This window comes from Paramisgurnus dabryanus, chromosome 1 (assembly GCF_030506205.2).
Source record: "Paramisgurnus dabryanus chromosome 1, PD_genome_1.1, whole genome shotgun sequence".
Classification (NCBI taxonomy): Eukaryota; Metazoa; Chordata; class Actinopteri; order Cypriniformes; family Cobitidae; genus Paramisgurnus; species Paramisgurnus dabryanus.
Genome location: NC_133337.1, coordinates 63843258 through 63865429, shown reverse-complemented (window position 1 = coordinate 63865429; position 22172 = coordinate 63843258). Strand labels below are relative to the sequence as shown.

The following is a 22172-nucleotide window of genomic DNA, read 5'->3' as shown; positions in this document are numbered from 1 at the left end:
ACAGCCATTAGCACGCTTTTCTTTTAAAGTGACTTACAGGGCATTCACATTTATTAATGTATGATTTTCCAGAAAATCGAGTTAGTTTCACACACCTGGAGAGCAGGTTAAATAAAGCAGGAACTAGACACTGAGCTCTCTTTAGCTTCTTCTTGTGTTGTAACAGCTCTAATATCAGTGTGACTCTCGACCAGGAGACGACAGACTCCTCTGGCACTGGCGTAGGTGCCTCTTGTGTTTTTCTATGGGAATACAAATGACGATTTAACACTAAAATCTTTCATGATTAAAAAACTGTCTGGTTTATAAGGGCAACCACTCACCTCTGTATTTTACTCCTGCGTGCTTGTTGAACTGTAGCTGCTACTTTTTGTTTATCTGCAGGCATCAGCTCATTGGCCACTAACTCCGAATCCACAGAAATCTATAAGTAGAGACACATTAAAGGCCACCTATTATGCAAAACTCACTTTAACAAGGTGTTTGAACATAAATGTGTGTTGGCAGTGTGTGAACACAACCAACCTACAATAAAAAAAATCCAACCCTCTCATATTTTAATCCCCATTAAACCAAAACAGTCTCGTTAGACATGCTGTTTTGATTTTCTTGTTAATGTGATGTCACACTGATGAAGCTCCGCCCAAAACCACTCACTGACAGGCCAGCATTACCATAGTTTCCTCAGCGAGTTATACGCTGTCCACCATACAGTATATCAATAGTTAGAGCAGTCCGTTTTGACAGGAATCAGATCTATTTTAACTAAAAGCACTTACTGTTTATTTTGGTATGGGAGTGAGGAGCTGTAGCTTATTTGCATTTAAATGTACACACATGAAAACAGCATGTTCTTGCTCCCATCCAAATGGGTGATTCTCGCGAAATTAGACTTACGAGGTGTCATGAAACATTTTGATAAAAAAGTAAATGCAAAGTTAGGGTATCAAAATAAGAAGCATACAGTTACAAACACCTCTTCACGTACTATTTTGCACATGATTTCAAATTACATCATACAAACCAATTTTGTTGTTTTTTCCACATTTAAGGTTAAATTGTTCATTACCGCAATGTGTCCATGACTGGATTTGGGTTCTTTGACATTTTAAAAAAAATGTATAATTAAAAAATCTAAAAAATAAAAAGCTTCAGTGCAGGTTATACTATAAACATATACAGTAAGGAAACATGTGGTATTTGGTGATAATTGGTCATTAGTAGAGACGATAAGTACAACCCCAAATCAGAAAAGATGGGACACTGTAGAAATTGTGAGTAAAAAAGGAATTGAATAATTTACTAATCTCATAAACTTATATTGTATTTACAATAGAATATAGATAACATATCAAATGTTGAAAGTGAGATATTTTGAAATGTCATGCCAAATATTGGCTCATTTTGGATTTCATGAGAGCTACACATTCCAAAAAAAGTTGGGACAGGTAGCAATAAGAGGCCAGAAAATTTAAATGTACATATAAGGAACAGCTTAAGGACTAATTTGCAACTTATTAGGTCAATTGGCAACATGATTGAGTATAAAAAAGCCTCTCAGAGTGGCAGTGTCTGTCAGAAGTCAAGATGGGCAGAGAATCACCAATTCCCCCAATGCTGCAGCGAAAAATAGTTTTCTGAGTTTCTCAGAAGAAAATTGCAAAGAGTTTAAAGTTATCATCATCTACGGTGCAAAATATCATCCAAAGATTTAGAGAATCTGGAACAATCTCTGTGCGTAAGGGTCAAGACTGGAAAACCATACTTGATGCCTGTGATCTTCGGGCCCTTACACGGCACTGCATCACATACAGGAATGCTACTGGAATGGAGATCATAACATGGGCTCTGTAATATTTCCTGACAACATTGTCGGTGAACACAATCCACCGTGTCATTCGCCGTTGCCAGCTAAAACTCTATAGGTTAAAAAAGAAGCCATATCTAAACATGATCCAGAAGCGCAGGTGTTTTCTCTGGGCCAAGGCTCATTTAAAACGGACTTTGGCAAAGTGGAAAACTGTTCTGTGGTCAGACAAATCAAAATTTGAAGGTCTTTTTGGAAAACTGGGACGCCATTTCATCCGGACTAAAGAGGACAATGACAACCCAAGTTGTTATTAGCGCTCAATTCAGAAACCAGCATATCTGATGGTTTGGGGTGGCATGAGTGCGTGTGGCATAGTCAGCTTACACATCTGGAAAGGCACCATCAATGCTGAAAGGTTTATCCAAGTTTTAGAGCAACATATGCTCCCATTCAGACGTCGTCTCTTTCAGGGAAGACCTTGCATTTTCCAACATGACAATGCCAGACCACATACTGCATCAATTACAACATTATGCCTGCGTAGAAGAAGGATCTGAGTACTGAAATGGCCAGCCTGCAGTCCAGATCTGTCATCCACAGAAAACATTCATCGCATCATAAAGAGGAAGATGCGACAAAGAAGACCTAAGACAGTTGAGCAACTAGAAGCCTGTTTTAGACAAGAATGGGACAACATTCCCATTCCTAAACATTGGCCCTCCTCCAGCTGTTCCTTTATATGTACATTTAAATTTTCCGGCCTCTTATTGCTACCTGTCCCAACTTTTTTTGGAATGTGTAGCTCTCATGAAATCCAAAATGAGCCAATATTTGGCATGACATCTCAAAATATCTCACTTTCAACATTTGATATGTTATTTATATTCTATTGTAAATACAATATAAGTTTATGAGATTTGTAAATTATTCCATTCCTTTTTTACTCACAATTTCTACAGTGTCCCAACTTTTTCTGATTTGGGGTTGTAATATAAATGTGTCCAAGAAACATTTTCTCATCCTCCGAAACTATTTTCAATCATTGTCAGCGCTCGCAAAATTTTTTAATCCCTGATAGCCCTTTGGGCAGGCACTCTTTCATTTTTGGTAGCCCGAAATGAATACAAGTAGCCCAGATAAAAAATACACTGTTTAATGTAGAATATTGATAAATCCTGGATTTCCATGTAAGCCAACTATTTCTGCCCATCCCCAGCTAACAATTTGGTATCCAAAACGTTCCCCTAACATTAGTTTTTGGTTTGTAGAATGTTATTTTCCAAGGTTTGTGTTTAATAGCAAGGAATGTTTTCTTAAAGAAAATAAACATTCCCCTAATGTTATTTTTAGGTTACTTTAACGTTCCCCTAACGTTAGAATAATTGAATGTTATATTACTGAAATATCATATGAATGTATTATAACACAGGTTATTTTTTATTTTATTTAATATAATAAAATATCTCAACACATATTTAGATAACATGGTATTTTATCAAATATATAAACAACCAGTGACTTTAACACAATATAGAAGACTTAAAACAGATATTTATTAAAAAGGAATAAACATTTAATTCCCTTTAGGTTAACAGATCTTACCATAGCCGTTTATTTTCGCTAGAATAATGTTAGACTCTGAGGTAAAACGAAATTACAAACACACATTTTTTTCGCTTTAGGTAAACGTAATATCTTACCACTGCTGTTTAGTCACCTATCAAAAGCTTCTAACATCATATTCTCTTAATAGCGTAGACGTGTCAAATCGATCGGAAATCACTCAAATATATTTTCCTTCTCATATATTTAAGTTACTACCTGAAGAAAGAAAAAAGAAACGCTAAAACAATGTTGGTCTATGAGGTAAATTTTTTTTAAATGACTTGAGTTCGCGCTGAGCACAAGAGCAGGCAGGTGCTTGTGAAGAGCGAAGCCGGGAGAAGCGCGTGCAGAGGGTCGCGCGCATTTCAGACGTGCACATTAAAGGATGGGTTTATTTATGCTTTCACTTCATTTCCTGACAGTTTCACTTGTTACGTGAGGATAATGACTGACAAGAGGACGCCGAAATACATACAATATAATTACCTAACTAAATCTGAAACAAAGCAAAAACATTCAAATATTATTTCCTACCCAAGATAGCCTGACGGGCAGGGCAAAGATACATTTTGGTAGCCCGACAGGAATTCACAATAGCCCCGGGACGTCGGGCTAGAGATTTTGCGAGCCCTGATTGTTCAAGCCCTCAAGGAACTAACATTTAAAAAAAAAAAAATGTTGGAAGGGACATATTTGGCTGTGACACTCAAGATGGCTACCAGGTAAGCAGTTCTTATTTTTTCTCTTCAGATAAAATTTGAAATTTTGTTTGTCATAGTACCTAGACAACTTTTTAGTTCTCATTACCGAAACATGAGTTTGTAAATGCATATATTTAATGTAATATCATGTTGCGGTAATGAGAATTTTTGATAATGATAATCTAAAAAAAGGAAATATTTTTTAATTCCTCTAAAAATAATGATTATAATAAGTTTAGACCTTTATCTTATATGGGTAACAAAAAAATTGGCTTCAAGGGCTTTAAAAAAAAACAATTTGATGCTGGACACTTTCTAAGTCTGTATTTCGTGAGAATCACCCAAATAGGGGCATTTTGGACATGCTATAAATGATCTGTGGGCTATTTTGAGCTGAAACTTTAAAGACAAATTCTGAGCACACCCGAGCTCAGTCAGGAGTGAATAGAAATTTTACATCACATAATATTGGCAAGGGCCTGCTTTAAAAAAAAATGACATCCATAACACAATAGATAACATTTACATTTCATATATTTGGCAGATGCTTTTAAGGTATGGATTTATTCATTACTGTGTTTCCTGAGATTTAAACCAACATAAATCTGGGTTGCTCACGCAATCGTTTGATCAATGAAGCTACAGGAACATTATTAAAAATACCCTTACCGTCTTAAAGACACTGTTGATAGTCTGGGCACAGACTGGGTTTTTGTTCCCCACCAGCAAGTCAAAAAGAACAGCAAGAATCCTCTGCTGAATCTTATCGTCTCCAAGAGCAGCGAAGAACGGCTTGGTGATCTAAAGAAACACAGAAAAACTAATCCAAGGTGTCTAAAACTTTGCCCCATGATTTTTTAAGTCTTAAAACTATTAATTCTTATAAAGCATGATTTATTAAACAGATCCCAGCTTCATCCACCAACCTGCTGCAGGGCAATAATTTGGAAACTAGGCATAGTGGGGTACGGCTTGGCTGGGGTGCCAATAGCCCTGATAAAGATCCCCAGGCATCGGGGGTCTTTGGCCAGTAAAGGTGCAGACTGCTCGTTGAATTTGCTCAGCAAGAGTTTTAGCACAAGCGCCTCATCCGGGAGGAAGGTGCAGGTGTCTAGGGCACACTGTTCCAGAAGTCGCTCCACAGCAGGCAGAAGAACGTTCAAAACATGCTAAATAAAGACCGAAATGTCAATTGCAATGATTTATTGTTCTTGTAACTCACCAAACAAAACATGCTGTGGCTATTAAATAAATCATAGTAACATTTGAACTGTATTGCATTTTATTTTATCCTGATTTGTTCATGGTTGTCCATTATTTGCATTAATGGCTTAAAAATAAAACTATCTTCTTTATTTTGCTATCCTTTGTTCAATTATGTACTGTATATGGTAGGTAGGACAATAGTTCTGCTGTGACCCATTTTTGGGTTGCAACACAACATCAGTAATTGAGAATCATTGTTCTGAAGTGTCTAAACTTTAGATATAAAATAATCAGAAATATTATGATGTCACCCTCTTCAAAAACAACCAAAGAAAGTAATGAGCCAAATAAAAGAAAGTAATGAGGAAATAAATGTTTAAATGAATATATGCTGAATTACCTCTCCGTGGATGTCCTGAAGGACCTCCAGCAGTGTTTTGGAGGTGTAAGTTGGACAACTGGGTAACTGCACACATTGCAGGAGCTGATCGATAGACGCCAGCTTCTTATTCTTGCCTTTTGATAATACTGCCTCCTCATAAAGCTTGGACAAAACCTATAGGAACAACAGAAGAGTTATTACTCAATTAAGTCCTCTGAATTAAACCGGACCAACATGAACCAGGTAACGTGCATGTCAAGATAGAATTTTAATTTGGATATAAAATGACATATATAATTGTTTATAGTGTTATATATATTATAGCAGAATAAAAAAACATAATACGTTAATACGTTGTCATTATGAATTAAGCAAATATCAAGATAATTTCATAATTTTTACAACGCAATGTAAACTTTTTATTAAACATAACAAGATTTGTCTTGTAAATGCATTTGAAATGATCATGGGCTGACAGTCGCATCATATAGGATGCATTTACACTACAAATCTTAATGCACAGATCCGATCTTTTGACCATATCTGATTTTTTGTCCTGCTCGTTTACACAAACTTTAGATAGGCTTCATATCCGATGTCCGTGTTTACATTAAACTCCCGCCCAGACAGAATGCTAGCTTAACTGGGTATAGTGTTAGCTACCTAACATTAAAATCATCATCACTTACTTAAAGTGAAGGCCATTGTTAATGATTACCTTGGACATCATCATCATCATCCACACTGTTTCTCTGTCAAATGTCTTCCTCTGAAAAACTGTCGATAACTTTGGGGGGTTGGCAGCTAGGTTTATTGACCAAAATTCTCTACAGTTGCTTATAAAATGGGCAAGTCGTTCTGTCCTGAATACTGCAGTTGTTGTGATCCTTAACTTCCTAACACTTGGCTTTAATGCTCTTTATTTTGTGCTGGCATTGCCAGGTGCAGCTGCATGTAACTCCTCCTTACTTCAGGTGCAAAATGATGACGGTCAGCGCAATCCGTCATGTAACACTAACGTCATAGGGGTGTGACGAGATCTCGCGAGATTAAAATATGTTTCGCGAGATTACATGTGTCTCGCGAGATTTCTTGTGGAGGTGCTGGCCGTTTCTCAAATAAAAGACTGTATTCTTCGGAGGTCGCATTTTTAAACTGCATTTACTTCATTACTGTCTTATTAGAGACTATTAACAATTATAAAGTTTACTAATTATTTAGTTAATCGCAATTTGTTGTAATATGCTCACGACTTGCGAATGTAATGCTCAGTTAATGATCTGAAATAAACCTTGATGACGTATGCAGCCTGCATATGCGACCTCCGGAGGATGCAGCTTTCGGTTTGATCTTTTTACAGTGCATGCATTATATGTGTCTTTTACTGCGTTTGATTTTTTGTTTGGGTTTCTAATAATGTTTGTTTGGGAGCTCGTGTGAAGTCTGAGACGCGTTGTGTTTGTCTGTTGATCAGTGTCAGATGTGTCTCAGCAGATTAAACACTCACACAGTGTTACATGATTCAATGTCTGCGTGTTCTTGCTCAAAAAATGACAGTGTCTGTATCATTTCTAGTGTAAGGAAATGGACATATTAAATATTAATATGGATTTAACCATTGTTTGTCTAAAATAAGCGTTTCTCTCCATCTAAAGTGAAAGTGAAAGTGAAGACAGCGTCCGCGAGACGAGTCCACTATCGCCCCTGCAGGCATTTGTTATAATACATACATAATGCTTTTTATGCCACAAATGTAATGTGTTTGTTAATGTTGTTTAATGTAACTTGGTCTTAATACTTTTTTGAACCAATTATTAATGCATCTTCGTCATTATGTAATTTTAAATGCTACTGCTCACTTGGGTCTATTTTTATTACCCCAAAATAACAAATTACTTCATTATCAGTTAGCAAAATAATTGTTAGGGCCAGTCCTTGATTAGTTAAAACATTTAAAAAATAATGTGATTTCAGTTTCTTATTCATTTATTTTATCATTGAGGGTTTCTTAAAAAGTGTAAATATATCGTCTCGTTCTCGTGAACCCAATCTCGTGTTTCGTCTCGTCTCGTGGATTAAGTGTCTCGTCACACCCCTATGACGTCATAATCAAGCTGAATTGTTTAGATGCAGTTCAAATGTCTGGATATCGGATATGTATCTGATAAAAATCCACATTTGGAAGTGGATATCAGATCGGATAGTGTTTACACACGTGCAGCAATATCCAATCTGTGTCAGATGTGAGCACTAAATCCGATTTTTTTGTGACAGTGTAAATGCAGCCATAGACGACAAAGTCAAGTGAGATCTCCTTAACTCCTCGGCAAGTTTAATTTAATCCCAAATATCAAATAGTTCCTCATATCTATCATTAAATACGGTCACATCAAACAGCATGGATTCCATTTGGGCCTGCTTATATGTAACTCATGGAAACTGAGATGAAAAATCCTGCTTACTAAAAGCACTATGTTTTGGTAATATAGGGGAGACTGACCTGGCTTTGGTATGACGGGTCAGCGATGATCTCCTCAGATGATTTAAGGAGTTTCACCACCAGTGGATGGTAAGGTGAAGAAGTGACCTCTGTGAAAGAGTGAAGCACGGCAATGGCAGCCCTTCGAACCTCACAAATGCCTGATCGCAAACACACCAACAAAGACGGCACCACTGCAAGAAAACAGCCATAACATGAGTTACACACGCTAGAGCTGTGTGATACAAGCAAATATTTTTTTTAAATGTTTAGGATTTTTCTTTAAAAATGCATATGTTATATAGTAAAACACTTATAATTATTTAATTAGCAGTGTCAAAAAAACTACAGGTAAATCTTATTGCACATTATGTTTGCCAAAATTCTATGTGCTCCTTCAGAATTTAATATTTAAAAGACTGTAAGTGCTTTCAGTTCAAATAGATCTGTGAATATAATCTGAGACAATACTATCTCACTATTGAGATATTGCGGACAGCGTACAACTTGCTGAAGGCCAAAACTATGGTAATGCTTTCAGTCAGTGGCCGTGGGAGGGGCTTTAACAGTGTGACATCATATTAACAAGAGAATCAAAATGGCATGTCTAATGAGACTGCTTTAGTTCAACGGGGATTAAAAAAAGGAGTGGGTGGATTTAAGTGGTGGTTGTGTTTACACACTGCCAACACACACACACACACATATGCCCACTTCAAAAACCTTGTAAAATTGGATTTTGCACAATAGGTACACTTTAACACAAAATGGATAAACAGCATATATTTATTTGAGTGCAGCCACAGTGACCTACCTGGTGAAGCACCCGATGCCAGTAGGTTGAGGGTTTTTAACGGTTGGCTAGAAAGCAAAGCCTTTCCCACATAAAGAGCCTGTGTTTGCAGAATGGCACTGACTCGACAATCCAGCTGGTCAGCTAAATTACTGTTGTAGCCCCATAGGAAAGAGAGGAACTTAAACAAGGTCAAGGGCTCTCTCAGGTGCACCTGCAATACAATAAAGACAGAAGAAAATAAGTAATGCAATAAACATTGGGTCTCATTTACTGAGCCAGACTTTTTTTACGAACAAATCCTGATTTAACAAAAACTTCCGTATAAAATTTCTTGGTAATAATTAAGAACAAATAATACCACACGTACACATTTCACAATAATCAAGTAGGCCGCAATCAATTCTAGGCTATAATTATAATGTATATAATAATGTTGATATGTATAAAATGTACATATATATATATATATATATATATATATATATATATATATATATATATATATATATATATATATATATATATATTATATATTAAAACATACAATATCTATATTACTATTATTATTATTATTATTATTATTATTATTATACACAGTATTAAATTAACATTAATTAAATTACATTTTTCTACACATATAAAGAAGATGCCTGTAATGACAAATCTTCACGCTTTGCTTCCTCACTTTTTAAATCTCTATATTAAAGTGTCTGCTTAAAGTACTGTTTATACTTGACGCGTGGCAAAAATGACGTAAGCGTGGAGTGGGGGGGGGGTCATGCGCGATAACTCATTTTGTGTGGATTTTTTTATCTGATTCAGAATTATTGGCTTATATTTATATTGAATGTACCGCTGGGATAGATTGCTCGAGTCGCCCCCTGTCATTTTAAAGCATAGTGCAACAGCGAGGCCGTCAACTATAAACGTTGGTCCATTTGCTGAGATGTGCGCGCTGTCTGTGGAGGCTCGCGGTACGGAGCAAAGCGCAAGTATACCAAAGCCTTGATGCCTAATGTTATGTTAATGTAATGAGAAGTCCAAACGTCAATAAATTTAATCTCCTTTCTGTTTTATTTTAGATACAGATGCGTGTCTCTGTCATATGAATTAAATGTCATTGTTATCGCATCCAATACGTTAATGTTACTCTGGTGGACATAAGGCACTGGCTTACTCCAGCAACAGGAAAACATCCCAAAATAAAAATTTAAAGCAAAACTGAAAATTATAAATAATAAATATGATCATGGATTCAGATTTGGAGTTCTCTGCTTCGGTGACAAACTGCTATGTGGACCATGGCTGCGAAAAGCCTTTATATATGGAGCTGGTTTAGGCGTGTTTTATACAAATGGCCAACCTTGTGCACGCAATTCATGTGCGTACGCACGTGTTGTAAAGTAGGCGGAAAGTAAGTTTAACCTTCGAGGTTCAAATGTACAAAAACGTATGCAATTGTAAGTGAATGACAAAAATAGTTTTTTAGTTTTGTGAAAATATGAAAAATAAAATTTCTTGTTTGCAGTGTTAAAAAAAGTGAACCTGAACAGAACACAATATCTGCATACACCACAATTAATGTTTTAGTAAGTCTGTCATGAAGCCCTTCTTGTCATGTGACATTATTTTTAGCACCTGTAGAATAGGCTGCATCAAGCCCCTGAAGCAGGGGGCCAGGGGTTCTTGACTGGCCCCTGATATCACCACATTAAACAGACGACACAGGAGGCCCAGGTAACAGCAAGTATTAGTGTCCATCTTTTCTGGGTTCCACCAGGATTCACCTGAAACACATGTCATTATGCCCTTAAGCACTTACTTCTGATTTTGCTTAATAAGAATGGTGAACCTTTGCTTTAAACAGATCCAAAGTTTATGCAGTCCTGTACCTTTAAATGTAGGGTCGGGGCATTTGAGGGCATTGATGAATAGTCGCAGGAGTGAGAGAAGAAGAAGGCTATGTTCTCCCTCTGCTTTGAAACCAGAACTCATCTTTTGCAGAAACCGACCTAAGCCGACACACACCGGCACAGACATATCCATACCCTCATCATACACCTAACACAAAGACAAAAAATAAAATTGTTGTAAAAATCTCTGTATCAGTATGTAGTTATCAAATAACAATATTTGTGCTCGGACCTGGTCAGACTCGATTGTGTACAGCCGAACGAGTGAAGGCTCCAGGAGTTTATAGACACTTTGAGCTGTGTGAAGATGTTGACTCTCACTCATAGACTCCAGACTCTGAAGAAGTGTGTAACTCAACACAACAAACACTGCTTTATCTCGAACACCACCGCGCTGACGGCCCAGGACATTACACACACTCTCCAGCTGCAACATACACACAATACTTCACATGGAGGGCAATTCAAAGACACTACGTAACAACAAACTTTATTTCTCAATTCATGTATCATGTAAATGAAATTAACTAGAGCAGTTTTTTGGCACTAGGTTTGATTCTTACAGTGTTACGTTTGGTTGTGTGATCCATATTGGCAAGATTCTTGATCAGAGTTGTTGTAAGCATTTGGTTGGCCACCTCCAGCACATCTGATGGTGAGGTGTTGGCCAGAACAACCTTTAGCACTACGAATAAACAAAACACAAAGTCAACTTGAAATTAAAATTCACCCAACGCCTACTTTTCATTGTAAACGTTCCTGGTCTCATTGTGCAAAATTTATTTCGATTTATTACTTTCTAATGACTCTTCTAATAAAGTAATGGAGATTTTACTTTAAAATCAACAGTAGTTACCGTCAGCCCAGCCTTCAGTCAGAGGATGCTGGGAGATCAGAGTGGTTTCAGCGACACATGATGCCAGCTGTAGATCCACACATTCGGGTTCTGCACTTGTCACGACAAGGAAAGGCAGAAACTCCCACATAATCTGATCTTTCAAATCCGGGCTGCCCTCAACAACTTCCGGGTCATCGAGAACTTGCACAGCCTCTTTTAGCACCGAACACCTGCAGAAAACAAGACTGACTAAGGCTTGCCACACACACATTTGAAGATTTTAGGCCAATTTGCTCCTTCCGCGATTGAAAGTGGGCGTTACTCGATTAGTCTTTTATCGCAGCACAGCTGATTTTGGAGACGTTGGAGCCTCCCGGAGCCCAACATGTAAATATCAAACAAGTTTGATCGACTTGGACAACTATGGCAACAGTATAAGTGCTTTTATAATGTCTCATGCAAGAACTACCGCATTTGTTTTTCTTAAGTCACGTTTGATCTTGCATTCTCCAGAACACGAATGCGGTTCCCCCGGTTGGAGGTGGCACACCAGGGAAAACTTCAGGTGCTTCAGATTGCCAGTCCACTGCAGCGTTTGCGAACAGACTGGGGAAACCGGAACGTGAATAAGTCCAGGGCCACTTTTTAGGCTTTAACCCACTAAACTTATGACTATAGAGCAAGTGGAAGGGGTGAGTGGTAGGCAAAGGGGTATAAAATAGAATTGGGCCTTAAAGAGTAACTAAACCCCTGGTCAGAGCGTGACTCCACCCACTGGCAATATTTGAAAAATGCAAGAAAAGTGGGCAGATCCCAACGGAGATAGAGGGGACGAACTAAGCTCGTACCAAGTGTGTGGTGAGATCGTAACAAGGGCGTGGTGAGCTTGAAACTGCTTACGTCACGAGTCATTTTTTGGACCCAACATCCAGTGTTGTAATGTAACGAAGTAAAAATACTTCGTTACTGTACTTAAGTAGAAATTTCACGTATCTGTACTTTACTTCGCTATTTAAATTTATGTCAACTTTCACTTTTACTCCACTACATTTTCTAGATAAAATGTATACTTTTACTCCGATATATTTCCACTAAGCATATTCGTTACTCGTTACTACAAAATAAAATCAGAAGAAATGTGTTCGACCTCAAGGGAGGTTTTTGGCGAATCAGTGCTTCTAGATTGCATTACGCACGCTCCGCACACTCTCGCTGCGTCCCAAACCGCCTACTTCCATCCTATATAGTAGGCAAAGAATACGAGAAGTAGTGCTTTTTGTCTACTATATAGTATGGAAGTATGCGGTTTGGGACGCAGCGTCTATTTCACGCACACTCTATTTTAGCGTAGTGTTGCCAAAGAATGAGGAAGCACAACTGTAACTGCAATGAAAGCACCTACTGAAGGACCTCCCGTTATCGTAATCGACCACCCCGACGATGAACAGGGTGAGAAAGCTAACGTTATACACCCGTGGACGTATTTGTAAGAAATGTTTTTGTACATTGGAATTAAAGATTCCCGATTACCGAATAAAGTGCCTCTTATGCCTACCGAAAAGCACTTACATTTTGTCATTTAAAAACTCCCCGTCCAACCTGAAGAATCACATCAAGGTACGTTAAAATAATAGTTATTAAGTAAAGCCACAATGTCATGTGATTCAACATTAGTTATCATAAGCCGTATCAGATAATTATCTATCTAATGTGATGGCCAGGCGCACATTTTTAATAAACGTCAACGTTAACGTTACACGGCTGATTTTATTTAATTCACAGAGAACTCTCAACTGAAACATGTTTAACTGTTTTTGGTAACATTATAGCATAACTGCCGGCCGAATATTCCCTCCGCTAGGCTAATGTTAGATTGAGAAATATTTATTAAAAACTGCTATGTTAATCAGTGGCAGGTTAGAAAGAAAGTGTTAAGGACTGTATTCACGTCTTCAAAAGCATCATACGTTTTTTCAAACTTGAGATTTCCTTTTATGTTAATTAACTCAAAACTCAGTGGTTATAGGATAATGTTGTGCCAATGTTATACATTGTGAATGTCACAGTGCTTTCATTGCCACACAACGAGTTGGCATTTTTTTCTTAGTAGAGCAGCTAACTTAAAGTGATACTCCACTTTTTTCAAAAATATGCTCATGTTTTGAAAGAAATAAGTTATTATTTATTTTTCATTTTTACCTGAAGTTCATACAAAAGTTAAATTTCTGCTTTTTTATTTGATGTCAGCTCTAAAAATATGCTGTTTGCTCTTTGAACTTAAGAGAATTGTGCCTGAAAAGTCCTGGAAAAAAACAGATTTTTATTTGATGATTGAGATTAAGAAGATAATGGGAACCCTGAATATGCTTTACTATAAGAAAGCCACAATAAAGTTCACAATCAAAGTTCTAACCGCTTGCTTAAAAAAATTTTTTTTACTTTTACTTCAAATACTTAAGTACATTAAATATCAGAAAATTACTTTTGATACTTAAGTACAGTATATATCAGATACTTTAAGACTTTTACTTAAGTAATATTTTAAAAGACAACTTTCACTTCTACCAAAGTCTTTTTCTAGTACAATACTTGTACTTTTACTCAAGTATTGCTTTCTAGTACTTTATACAACACTGCCAACATCCAATAGGAAAAGTCAACTGCAATAGCCACCGTTCAACCTGAAGAGGGCAGCACTCAGACGTTTTTACACCATATATTGCAGTATTGAAACACTTTATATCTAAATGTCAAAAAACTTACTAAAATCAATGAACAGCACTAATAAAGCATCATTCTTACAGATCATTAACTAAAAAAAGTTGGTTTAGGGTTTAGTTACTCTTTAATAGACACTTCCATCTATACATGATATTAACAATTATGCATATTTATACTGTTATAGTTTGTAGGTATTAAACTGTGCCTGTTAAAATGACTTATCTTCTTACCTTTTCATTTATTATTTGCCTGTTTTCGTGGTGGTAGTTGGCAACATTTGGATTAAAAAAAGATCATGATATAACCTAAACGCGCTGTCAGCTATTGTCACAGGTGCAGAAGCACTGACAGTAATACTCCATTCCTGATTTTACTGTTGTCTGTTGGTCAAGTTAAAGAAGGTACTTACCAATCAGCTGATGGCTTGATGCGTTGTAGAAGTGTGATCAAACTGGAAACCATCTCCTCTGAATCCATACGGTCCATGTGCAGCTGTTAGGAAACCACAACAACATGTTAGGATAAATAAGCAAAATTAAAAGTTTAGTTTACTATGTGAAAACACAATGCCGTGAGTAATTGAAGCATAGCAGTGTTATCTGACCTTTATTGCTCTAATGGCAGACATCACAACCTCTGGCACATCATCCTTTATTCTCTCCATTAACACGTCCTTCAGAAACGCTTCATCAAAACCATTCTGCAACATAACGTACAGACATACATTCACACACATTTCTTGACTTCACATCATTTAAATTTAAAACATGGCAGGTATAGATACACACATGCTGTGAGGTGAAGATCTCTTTCAGGTAGTTGACAGCCATGTTTCTCACTGAGGGTAACGGGTGGTTTAGGCTGAGCATGAGAGATGTGTCCGACTCTGCCAGGATCTGCAGATAGAAACACAGGTGTAATGTGCAATTGCTACAATAATTAGCACATATTATTAACAAGTTTTTTTGCATTAATGGCAGACTGTCTGTAAATTATGCCTTAATGATTAATTGCTTGTGAGCAACATCCTAAATACCAATGAATAGGACACAGACTACCGGCCTACCTGATATTTCCCACAGCTCATAGTAAGAGAGATAAAGTGGTGCAGCAAGATTTTTTCTTGGTCACATGATACATTTTTCACATGATTTTCCAAGACCACATCCATTGCAGATGGATACCTACAAGATAAACACAAAATACAATTTAAAGGGATAGTTTCCCCAAAAAATAAATGAATAATTCATTAAATTTAATAAAATGACAAATATTATGGAAGTATTGTGATAAAATGATGAAGAAGATATTTTGATAAATGACGGTAAGCACACAGTTGATGGTATCCATTAAATTCCATCGTATTTGTTTTTCCTACTATGGAAGTCAATGGTTACAATCAGCTGTGTGCTTACCAACATTTATCAAAAACTCTTTACAGGTTTACAACAACATGAGGATGAGAAAATTATGATTTTTTTTTCATCTAATTTTGGTGTGCTACTTTCAAAAAAGTTTCAAAAAACTTTTTCATTGTTGTAGTCCAACTCAGATTCATTAAATGAATTTAAAAAAAAAAAGAATATTAATACAATTATTTAAAAAAAGTTTTTTTTTTTAAAGTAATTTCTGGTTTTAGGCCAAATGCAACCAGAATTTTCACATCGGTGCATTACTATGTTCAACTAAAGCATTTTACAGACTTTACAATATGAACAACATAACATTTGACAAACTATAGCTCTAGAAATGTACCTGGATTCAAACAGGCGTACAGTAGACCGCATCCTTTTATTCAAAGCTGAAATCCTATCAGAGGACATCTCACGGCCACTGGTAACATATTCATCCAGAAGAAGCCTGTAAATAAATGCAATCACAAAAAGAGATTTAAGTTTCATAAAGTCTTTCTTAAAGAGTCACTGAGGTAAATTCAGTTTTTCTCATAGATATGTACACTAGATGTCGCCTTGGCTACGGCAGTTTATTGGACCGAATGCGTCAAACAGAGCCCCCATCTTGAAACAGGGGAATCCCGCATCAGCGTCATTGTAGGCAATGGTGTAACAGAAATAAAATCACCATAAATCGTCATGAATGCGATTTTCTTGGTTTTCTTTTGATTCGTTTCAACAGTCAGACATGTATTTAGCATTTAGTCCAGGAAAAAATAAAAGTTTTGATTTTATGAAAATTAACTTTTTCTAACTGTAATGCATAGTGCTAGTAGCCCTAACATTCATACGCAGCACAAAAGTCCGGCATCGTCCATGAATTCGAAGTACAGGCGGAGATAGCAGCCTTACCTAGATACTTCCTATGACAAGACCCCTGTTCCAAGATGGCGGCGGTTTTGACGCATTTAGAACCCCAAGGCGACATGTAGTGTATATATCTATGGGGCTGTTTACACTTGGTATTAAGATGTGTTTTCATTGATCGGTTCACAAGTGGACGAGAGAGACACATTACGTTTACACCTGGTATTTAAATCCGTCTCTTTTGTCCACTTTCGACCGCTTCTGTTCTGAATACTGTGAGGGCACACTCACATTATCCAAACCAAACCAAACCAAGCCCCAGCGCGATTGTCACCCCCCCCCCCCTACTCCCCCTGGTGCACGCACTCACACTGTACTTTTTATCGATCCGAGTCCGGGCGCGCTTTCGTCATTAAAATGCGATTGTTATGAAAAAAAGCAGGAAGTAAGTTCTCTCTTAACACTGGAACCCTCCGTAATGATAAGTCTGTGTTTTTTATTCGGAGTCGTTTGGTGCGCGATTACAGACAGCCCTCTCACATGTCATCATATTGCTTAGTTGATCCGTCACCTGTGCAGCTCGGACATTCACGTAACAACGCAGCTCGCATTAAAAGGTTTTTACGGAGGCAGATGAAGGTGAGCGGTCACGCAACTGACGTCTTTACCTTTTGAATCGCGCTCAGGCGCGATTGCGCTCACACTACAGCCTTCCGCGCCTGAGCCCAAGTGAACCGCGCTCCGGCCCACCTCTGCAACCCGACCGCGGCGCGATTAACCGATCCGCGCCTGGGCGCGGTACAGAGCGATCACACTAGTCAAACAAACCAGGCTTTGGGGGTCACACGCGCCCGAGCGCGGTTTGGTTTGGATAGTGTGAGTGCGCCCTGAGGGGACGGTACGTGAGACGGTGGGCGAGTCTCTCTGCTGTCATTCAAACGCGAGCGGGAGTAATTATGAGTTTATATGGATACAAACTAATATTATGTCGGAGTCCGCTGCTTGTTTAGCAAGTATACATGCTGCACAGTGTTTTGCACGTTTATATGTTGGAGCTTTCTCTTAATTTTCAGCGCAATTGATGAAACAGGATTGCGCAACTTTCACGCTTTCAAAACGAAACTACAGAGAACAGCCGCAGTAGTTTTATCAATGAAAGGCTAAAAATAGCGCTGTTCACCGTATGTTCACGCCAGAAGTCAAAAAAAGACGTAAAATTTGTGTTTAATACCTCAGATTAGATAAATGGGCAGAGAGAAGGCGGTCGCGTGTGGCTGTTCGAACACATTCAACCACATTTGCGTTCCGCAACTCCAAAGCGAACCGATCGAAAGTGGTTTCGACTACCTCTGGATGTGGTTGAAAGTGGTCGAAAGTGGACAAGCTCAAAACGTTTTGAACACCGTTTACACCTGGCATTGAGCACAGCCTCTATGAGTTTTTCTTACCTGGCAGCTGTGTTCTCGAGTTGGCTGCTCAGCTGAAGGTTCTGGAAGATTGACTCTAATAACCTGTGATACTCAACACTACATGATGAATCTTTATTCTGCTGCTCACCTACACAACAAAATAAAACAATGATCTACAACAGGCCATGCAATTTAATCATTGTCTTAATCATATGCTACTCCTAATCGAATAGATCAATGGTAAATATGTATTTACATGAACTCTATGCTGCTTTAACCCATTTAAGATCATATGGAGAAAAACTAACCATCCGGGTTCATGACAGAGTGAATGAGATGTGGCAGCAGGTAACGCATCAGTGGACTGATGTCATGGACTGTAGATATACTCTGCAAGGTGGACACCAGGGTAGGGACAGCACACAGATATCCAAACAGCCTAACAGAAAGAGACAAAAAATTAGGCTACTCATTTTAAATTAAAGGTAACATTCTCCCTGATCCCATTTTTTTAACTTTAGTTAGTGTGTAATGTTGCTGTTTGAGCATAAATAATACCTGCAAAATGATAAAGCTCAAAGTTACTGCCAGGAGATAAATCTTCTTTAACAGAATTCCCCTTTCAAAGCCTACAGCGAATGGCCCTTTGTACTACAACCCTCTACTTCCCGAATGAATTACGCCAATAAAACAGTTTTTGACTAAACTCCGCCCACAGGAATATGTCAGTCACCAGCTTTGGCTCAAACGGCTCTGCTAAGCTAAGCTGCTGTCGAATCACAACACACTGAACAAATTACGCAATCAGAACTCGTTACGTATTTCTGAAGGAGGGACTTCATAGAACAAGGAAGACACTTTAGCATCCCTAGACCTTGTAATGCAAAACACTTACTTTGGACCAACCACTTCTTCCTTCTGGTTTTGCAGGAGGATGATGATGGAGCTCAAACCATCTTTCACTAGCTGTGGTGTTTGACCCAAAGACCTGCACAACTGCACAGCCAATGAGTTCACCAGCTGATCCTCCATCACCACCTTAACTGCCAGCTGACACACAATCATGTAACTTGCGGCTTTGTAGTCCAAAAGCTCAGATTTCAGCCCCTAGTGATAAAAACATGCAAAATAAAACCATATGAATGAGTCATTACTTAACCATGTCATCCAAAATGTCTTTCTTTCATCAGCAAAGCACAATTTGAGTTGGATTTTTATTCAATGACAATGTAATATTAAAATCTTATCAGTTAACGGTTAATGCTCGGTTAATATGCTTCGGTTGGGAAAATTAACTGAAATGAACATTCCTAATTTAACATTATTTAAATTTTCGCTTCCCTTATATTGGCACACACCATTAGGTTTCCAAGCGCAACCACACTCACATTATATCATATATCATATCATATTACCAGTTGTATATGTGGTAGTAGTTTGGCAATAATAGGATCCGTTATCTTCTCTACTGCATCAAGCGCAGCAACGATGGTAGAAGCATAAAAAGAGAAGATGACTCTCAGCTGGGGACAATTTCCATAACGGGAAAATTCAGAGTATGCCTACAACACAATTCAATGAAGCGTTATTTAGTCCAACATTATTAAACAGGCATGCTTTCATCAGAACAAATGTGTCTTACCTTGACTGATTTTGTGACCATAGAACAGATAAAATCCATGAAGCCTAAATCCTTATAACAGTGTGTGAGGAGAGTTCCTCGAGCCAAAGGAACACCAGGCTTCTACAAATATAAAATATGTACAACATTTACTAGTTTGCTGTCTAAACGTCTAAAACAAGTATGTTTTATCTTTGAAGTAATGGGTTGTGTTGGGCCACCACAAATCTCTTTATATTAAATGAAGAATTTGTACAAGCATAAGATCATAGTGGATATTGTTTACCTGAAGTCCATGTAACCAGTGCCATCTGTGGGTTGGATCTTCTAATTTAAAAAGCTGAATCACTCGGACAAACACTTTAGTCTCGTGATATGGCAACACACAAGCGATCAGACTGTCCTGGTTGTACAGGTGTATGTGAAATCTACAAGCAACAGATTCGTAAAATTTATTATTTCAATCATCTTTCCACATATACATCTTATCTCTGAAACTGAATTAGGGAAATACACAGCTTCAAAGCTGTGGTGTAAAAAATAAGCTGAATCACAACATGAGATTCATACAGACAGAGGGTTTACCTGTGTACTAGCCATTCGATGCACTTCAAAGCAGGCTTGAGCAGAAAGTAAGGTGACAGCCGAGTGAGAAAGCGAGAAATGTTCTTGTCCAGTTTCTTGTTGACCTCTTTGGACTGAACGCTGCGCTCTAAAGTCAGAGAGGCCTGACTGAAGAGAGTTTCCTGAAACTCACTGAACGCTTGATCAATTCCCAACATCTCCTCCAATCCTGTGCAGCCTGGGTAAAAAGACAGACAGCAACAAACATTTAAAAAAAAAAAACTGATAATTTCTAAATGATTTTTGCTACAAATCTGACCACTATAATATGTTTGGATAGGTATATTGGTGCATTGTTTTCATTAATAGCATGTGAAGATTAAGCAGTAAGCAGAGGTGCATAACAATCCATCATTATTAAGCACAGATCAATAATAAAGAAAATGTGAAATCATGTTAAAGGTCTGGTTTGACAGGATGCTCACCCAGTGCATAGAAGGTGCTTCTGTCCATGGTGGCAGCATCTTTAGGTTCAAAGAGTACAGAGGCGACCTCTCTTCTGCTGAACAGATTCGAGTCATTTTGAGGCAATGCCAGCCGCTTCAACTGATGTGCTAAAGATGTCATCTAGAAAACGAGCATAATAAAGTATTTAAAATACAATTTTAATATACACCACAATGCAGAAATACTTTACACCTCTTTATTTTCTGTGCTTTCATTTTCTATTTAGCCCTGACATACTATGTACATAGATGGCTCTTAAAGGGCACATTTCAAAAGACTTCTTTAAGATGTCAAATAAATCTTTGGTGCCCCCAAAGTACATATATGAAGTTTTAGCTCAAAACACCATATAGATATTTTATTATAGCATGTAAAAATTGCCACTTTGTAGGTGTGAGCAAAAAATGTGTCTGCCATTTTTGGGTGTCTTTTAAAATGCAAATGAGTTGTACTTAATAGCAGTGCCGTTGTTGGATAGTGTAGAAAAAGGGGCAGTAATATCCCCTTCTGACATCACAAGGGGAGCCACATTTCAATTAACTATTTTTTCACATGGTGGCAGAGAATAGTTTACCAATGATCTTTTTCACATTTTCTAGGTTGTTACAAACACTTAAACATGGAAAAACTGATTTTCGTGATCTGTCCACTTTAAGAGAACTCACTTTGGATTAACAGTACTTCTTACAGCATTACACTATAGACTATCATGTATAAAGACATTATAATAAAGTTTCATTACGAAAAATGGGTAAAATAGTTTTACTATGCAGCTAATCTTGATTGTTTTAAAAAAGATTTAACGTTACGTTATTAATGGCGCACATTTTTTCCTCTTGTTTCCGAAATCAAATATAACACACCAGAATGAAATATGAAACAAGCACGTTACTGACGTTTCACGAGATTCACCGAGAATCACAAAAAACGGTTAATATTTAAACATAAAAGAGAGATCATGAAGGTAAATGACATTAAATGAAGCATTAGCTTTATTTGGGATGCTAGAAAACAAGCACGTTTTGTTACAACGCATATGTATATCATCTCTGGACGTAACAGCACAGATTAAAGTTATCCCCATAAAAAATAAAACGTGTCGCTTTACGTCTTTCTGGTGAAAAAGTTACATAAATTCGCCTACCTTAAAAAGTATTTATCACACCAGTTTCCACGTGTGTTACAGCGCTGGGTGATTTTTCTCTGCGTTTTGTTGTCAGTAGCAGAGGAAGAAATAAACATAATAGCGCCACCAAGTGCATCGGATGAACTGCGCGCTGCTGAATATTCGAATATTGACTGGATAAATAAAGTGACAGCATGTAAACCATTAAATTGATAATTTTATTTGCAAATCGC

General features: G+C 37.6%; 1 protein-coding gene across 1 annotated transcript in view; it reads right to left on the bottom strand.

Moving 5' to 3' along the window:
* Nucleotides 1-22032, bottom strand: part of heatr1 (HEAT repeat containing 1) — a 33727-nt gene extending 11695 nt beyond the window's left edge. Inside the window, exons 1-26 of the mRNA XM_065257739.2 lie at nucleotides 21958-22032; nucleotides 20792-20933; nucleotides 20328-20544; nucleotides 20029-20170; nucleotides 19764-19865; nucleotides 19537-19683; nucleotides 19017-19228; nucleotides 18430-18560; nucleotides 18161-18269; nucleotides 16207-16311; nucleotides 15518-15635; nucleotides 15240-15347; nucleotides 15056-15151; nucleotides 14861-14943; nucleotides 11749-11960; nucleotides 11456-11577; nucleotides 11125-11319; nucleotides 10872-11040; nucleotides 10618-10766; nucleotides 8998-9190; nucleotides 8205-8377; nucleotides 5723-5878; nucleotides 5043-5285; nucleotides 4786-4917; nucleotides 324-424; nucleotides 96-242 (exon numbers count right to left, since the gene is read on the bottom strand). Coding sequence (XP_065113811.2) covers nucleotides 96-242; nucleotides 324-424; nucleotides 4786-4917; nucleotides 5043-5285; nucleotides 5723-5878; nucleotides 8205-8377; nucleotides 8998-9190; nucleotides 10618-10766; nucleotides 10872-11040; nucleotides 11125-11319; nucleotides 11456-11577; nucleotides 11749-11960; nucleotides 14861-14943; nucleotides 15056-15151; nucleotides 15240-15347; nucleotides 15518-15635; nucleotides 16207-16311; nucleotides 18161-18269; nucleotides 18430-18560; nucleotides 19017-19228; nucleotides 19537-19683; nucleotides 19764-19865; nucleotides 20029-20170; nucleotides 20328-20544; nucleotides 20792-20933 — 3704 coding nt within the window. The 5' untranslated portion in view covers nucleotides 21958-22032. The remainder of the gene's footprint in view (nucleotides 1-95; nucleotides 243-323; nucleotides 425-4785; nucleotides 4918-5042; nucleotides 5286-5722; nucleotides 5879-8204; nucleotides 8378-8997; nucleotides 9191-10617; nucleotides 10767-10871; nucleotides 11041-11124; nucleotides 11320-11455; nucleotides 11578-11748; nucleotides 11961-14860; nucleotides 14944-15055; nucleotides 15152-15239; nucleotides 15348-15517; nucleotides 15636-16206; nucleotides 16312-18160; nucleotides 18270-18429; nucleotides 18561-19016; nucleotides 19229-19536; nucleotides 19684-19763; nucleotides 19866-20028; nucleotides 20171-20327; nucleotides 20545-20791; nucleotides 20934-21957) is intronic.
* Between the last annotated feature and the right edge of the window lie 140 nt (nucleotides 22033-22172).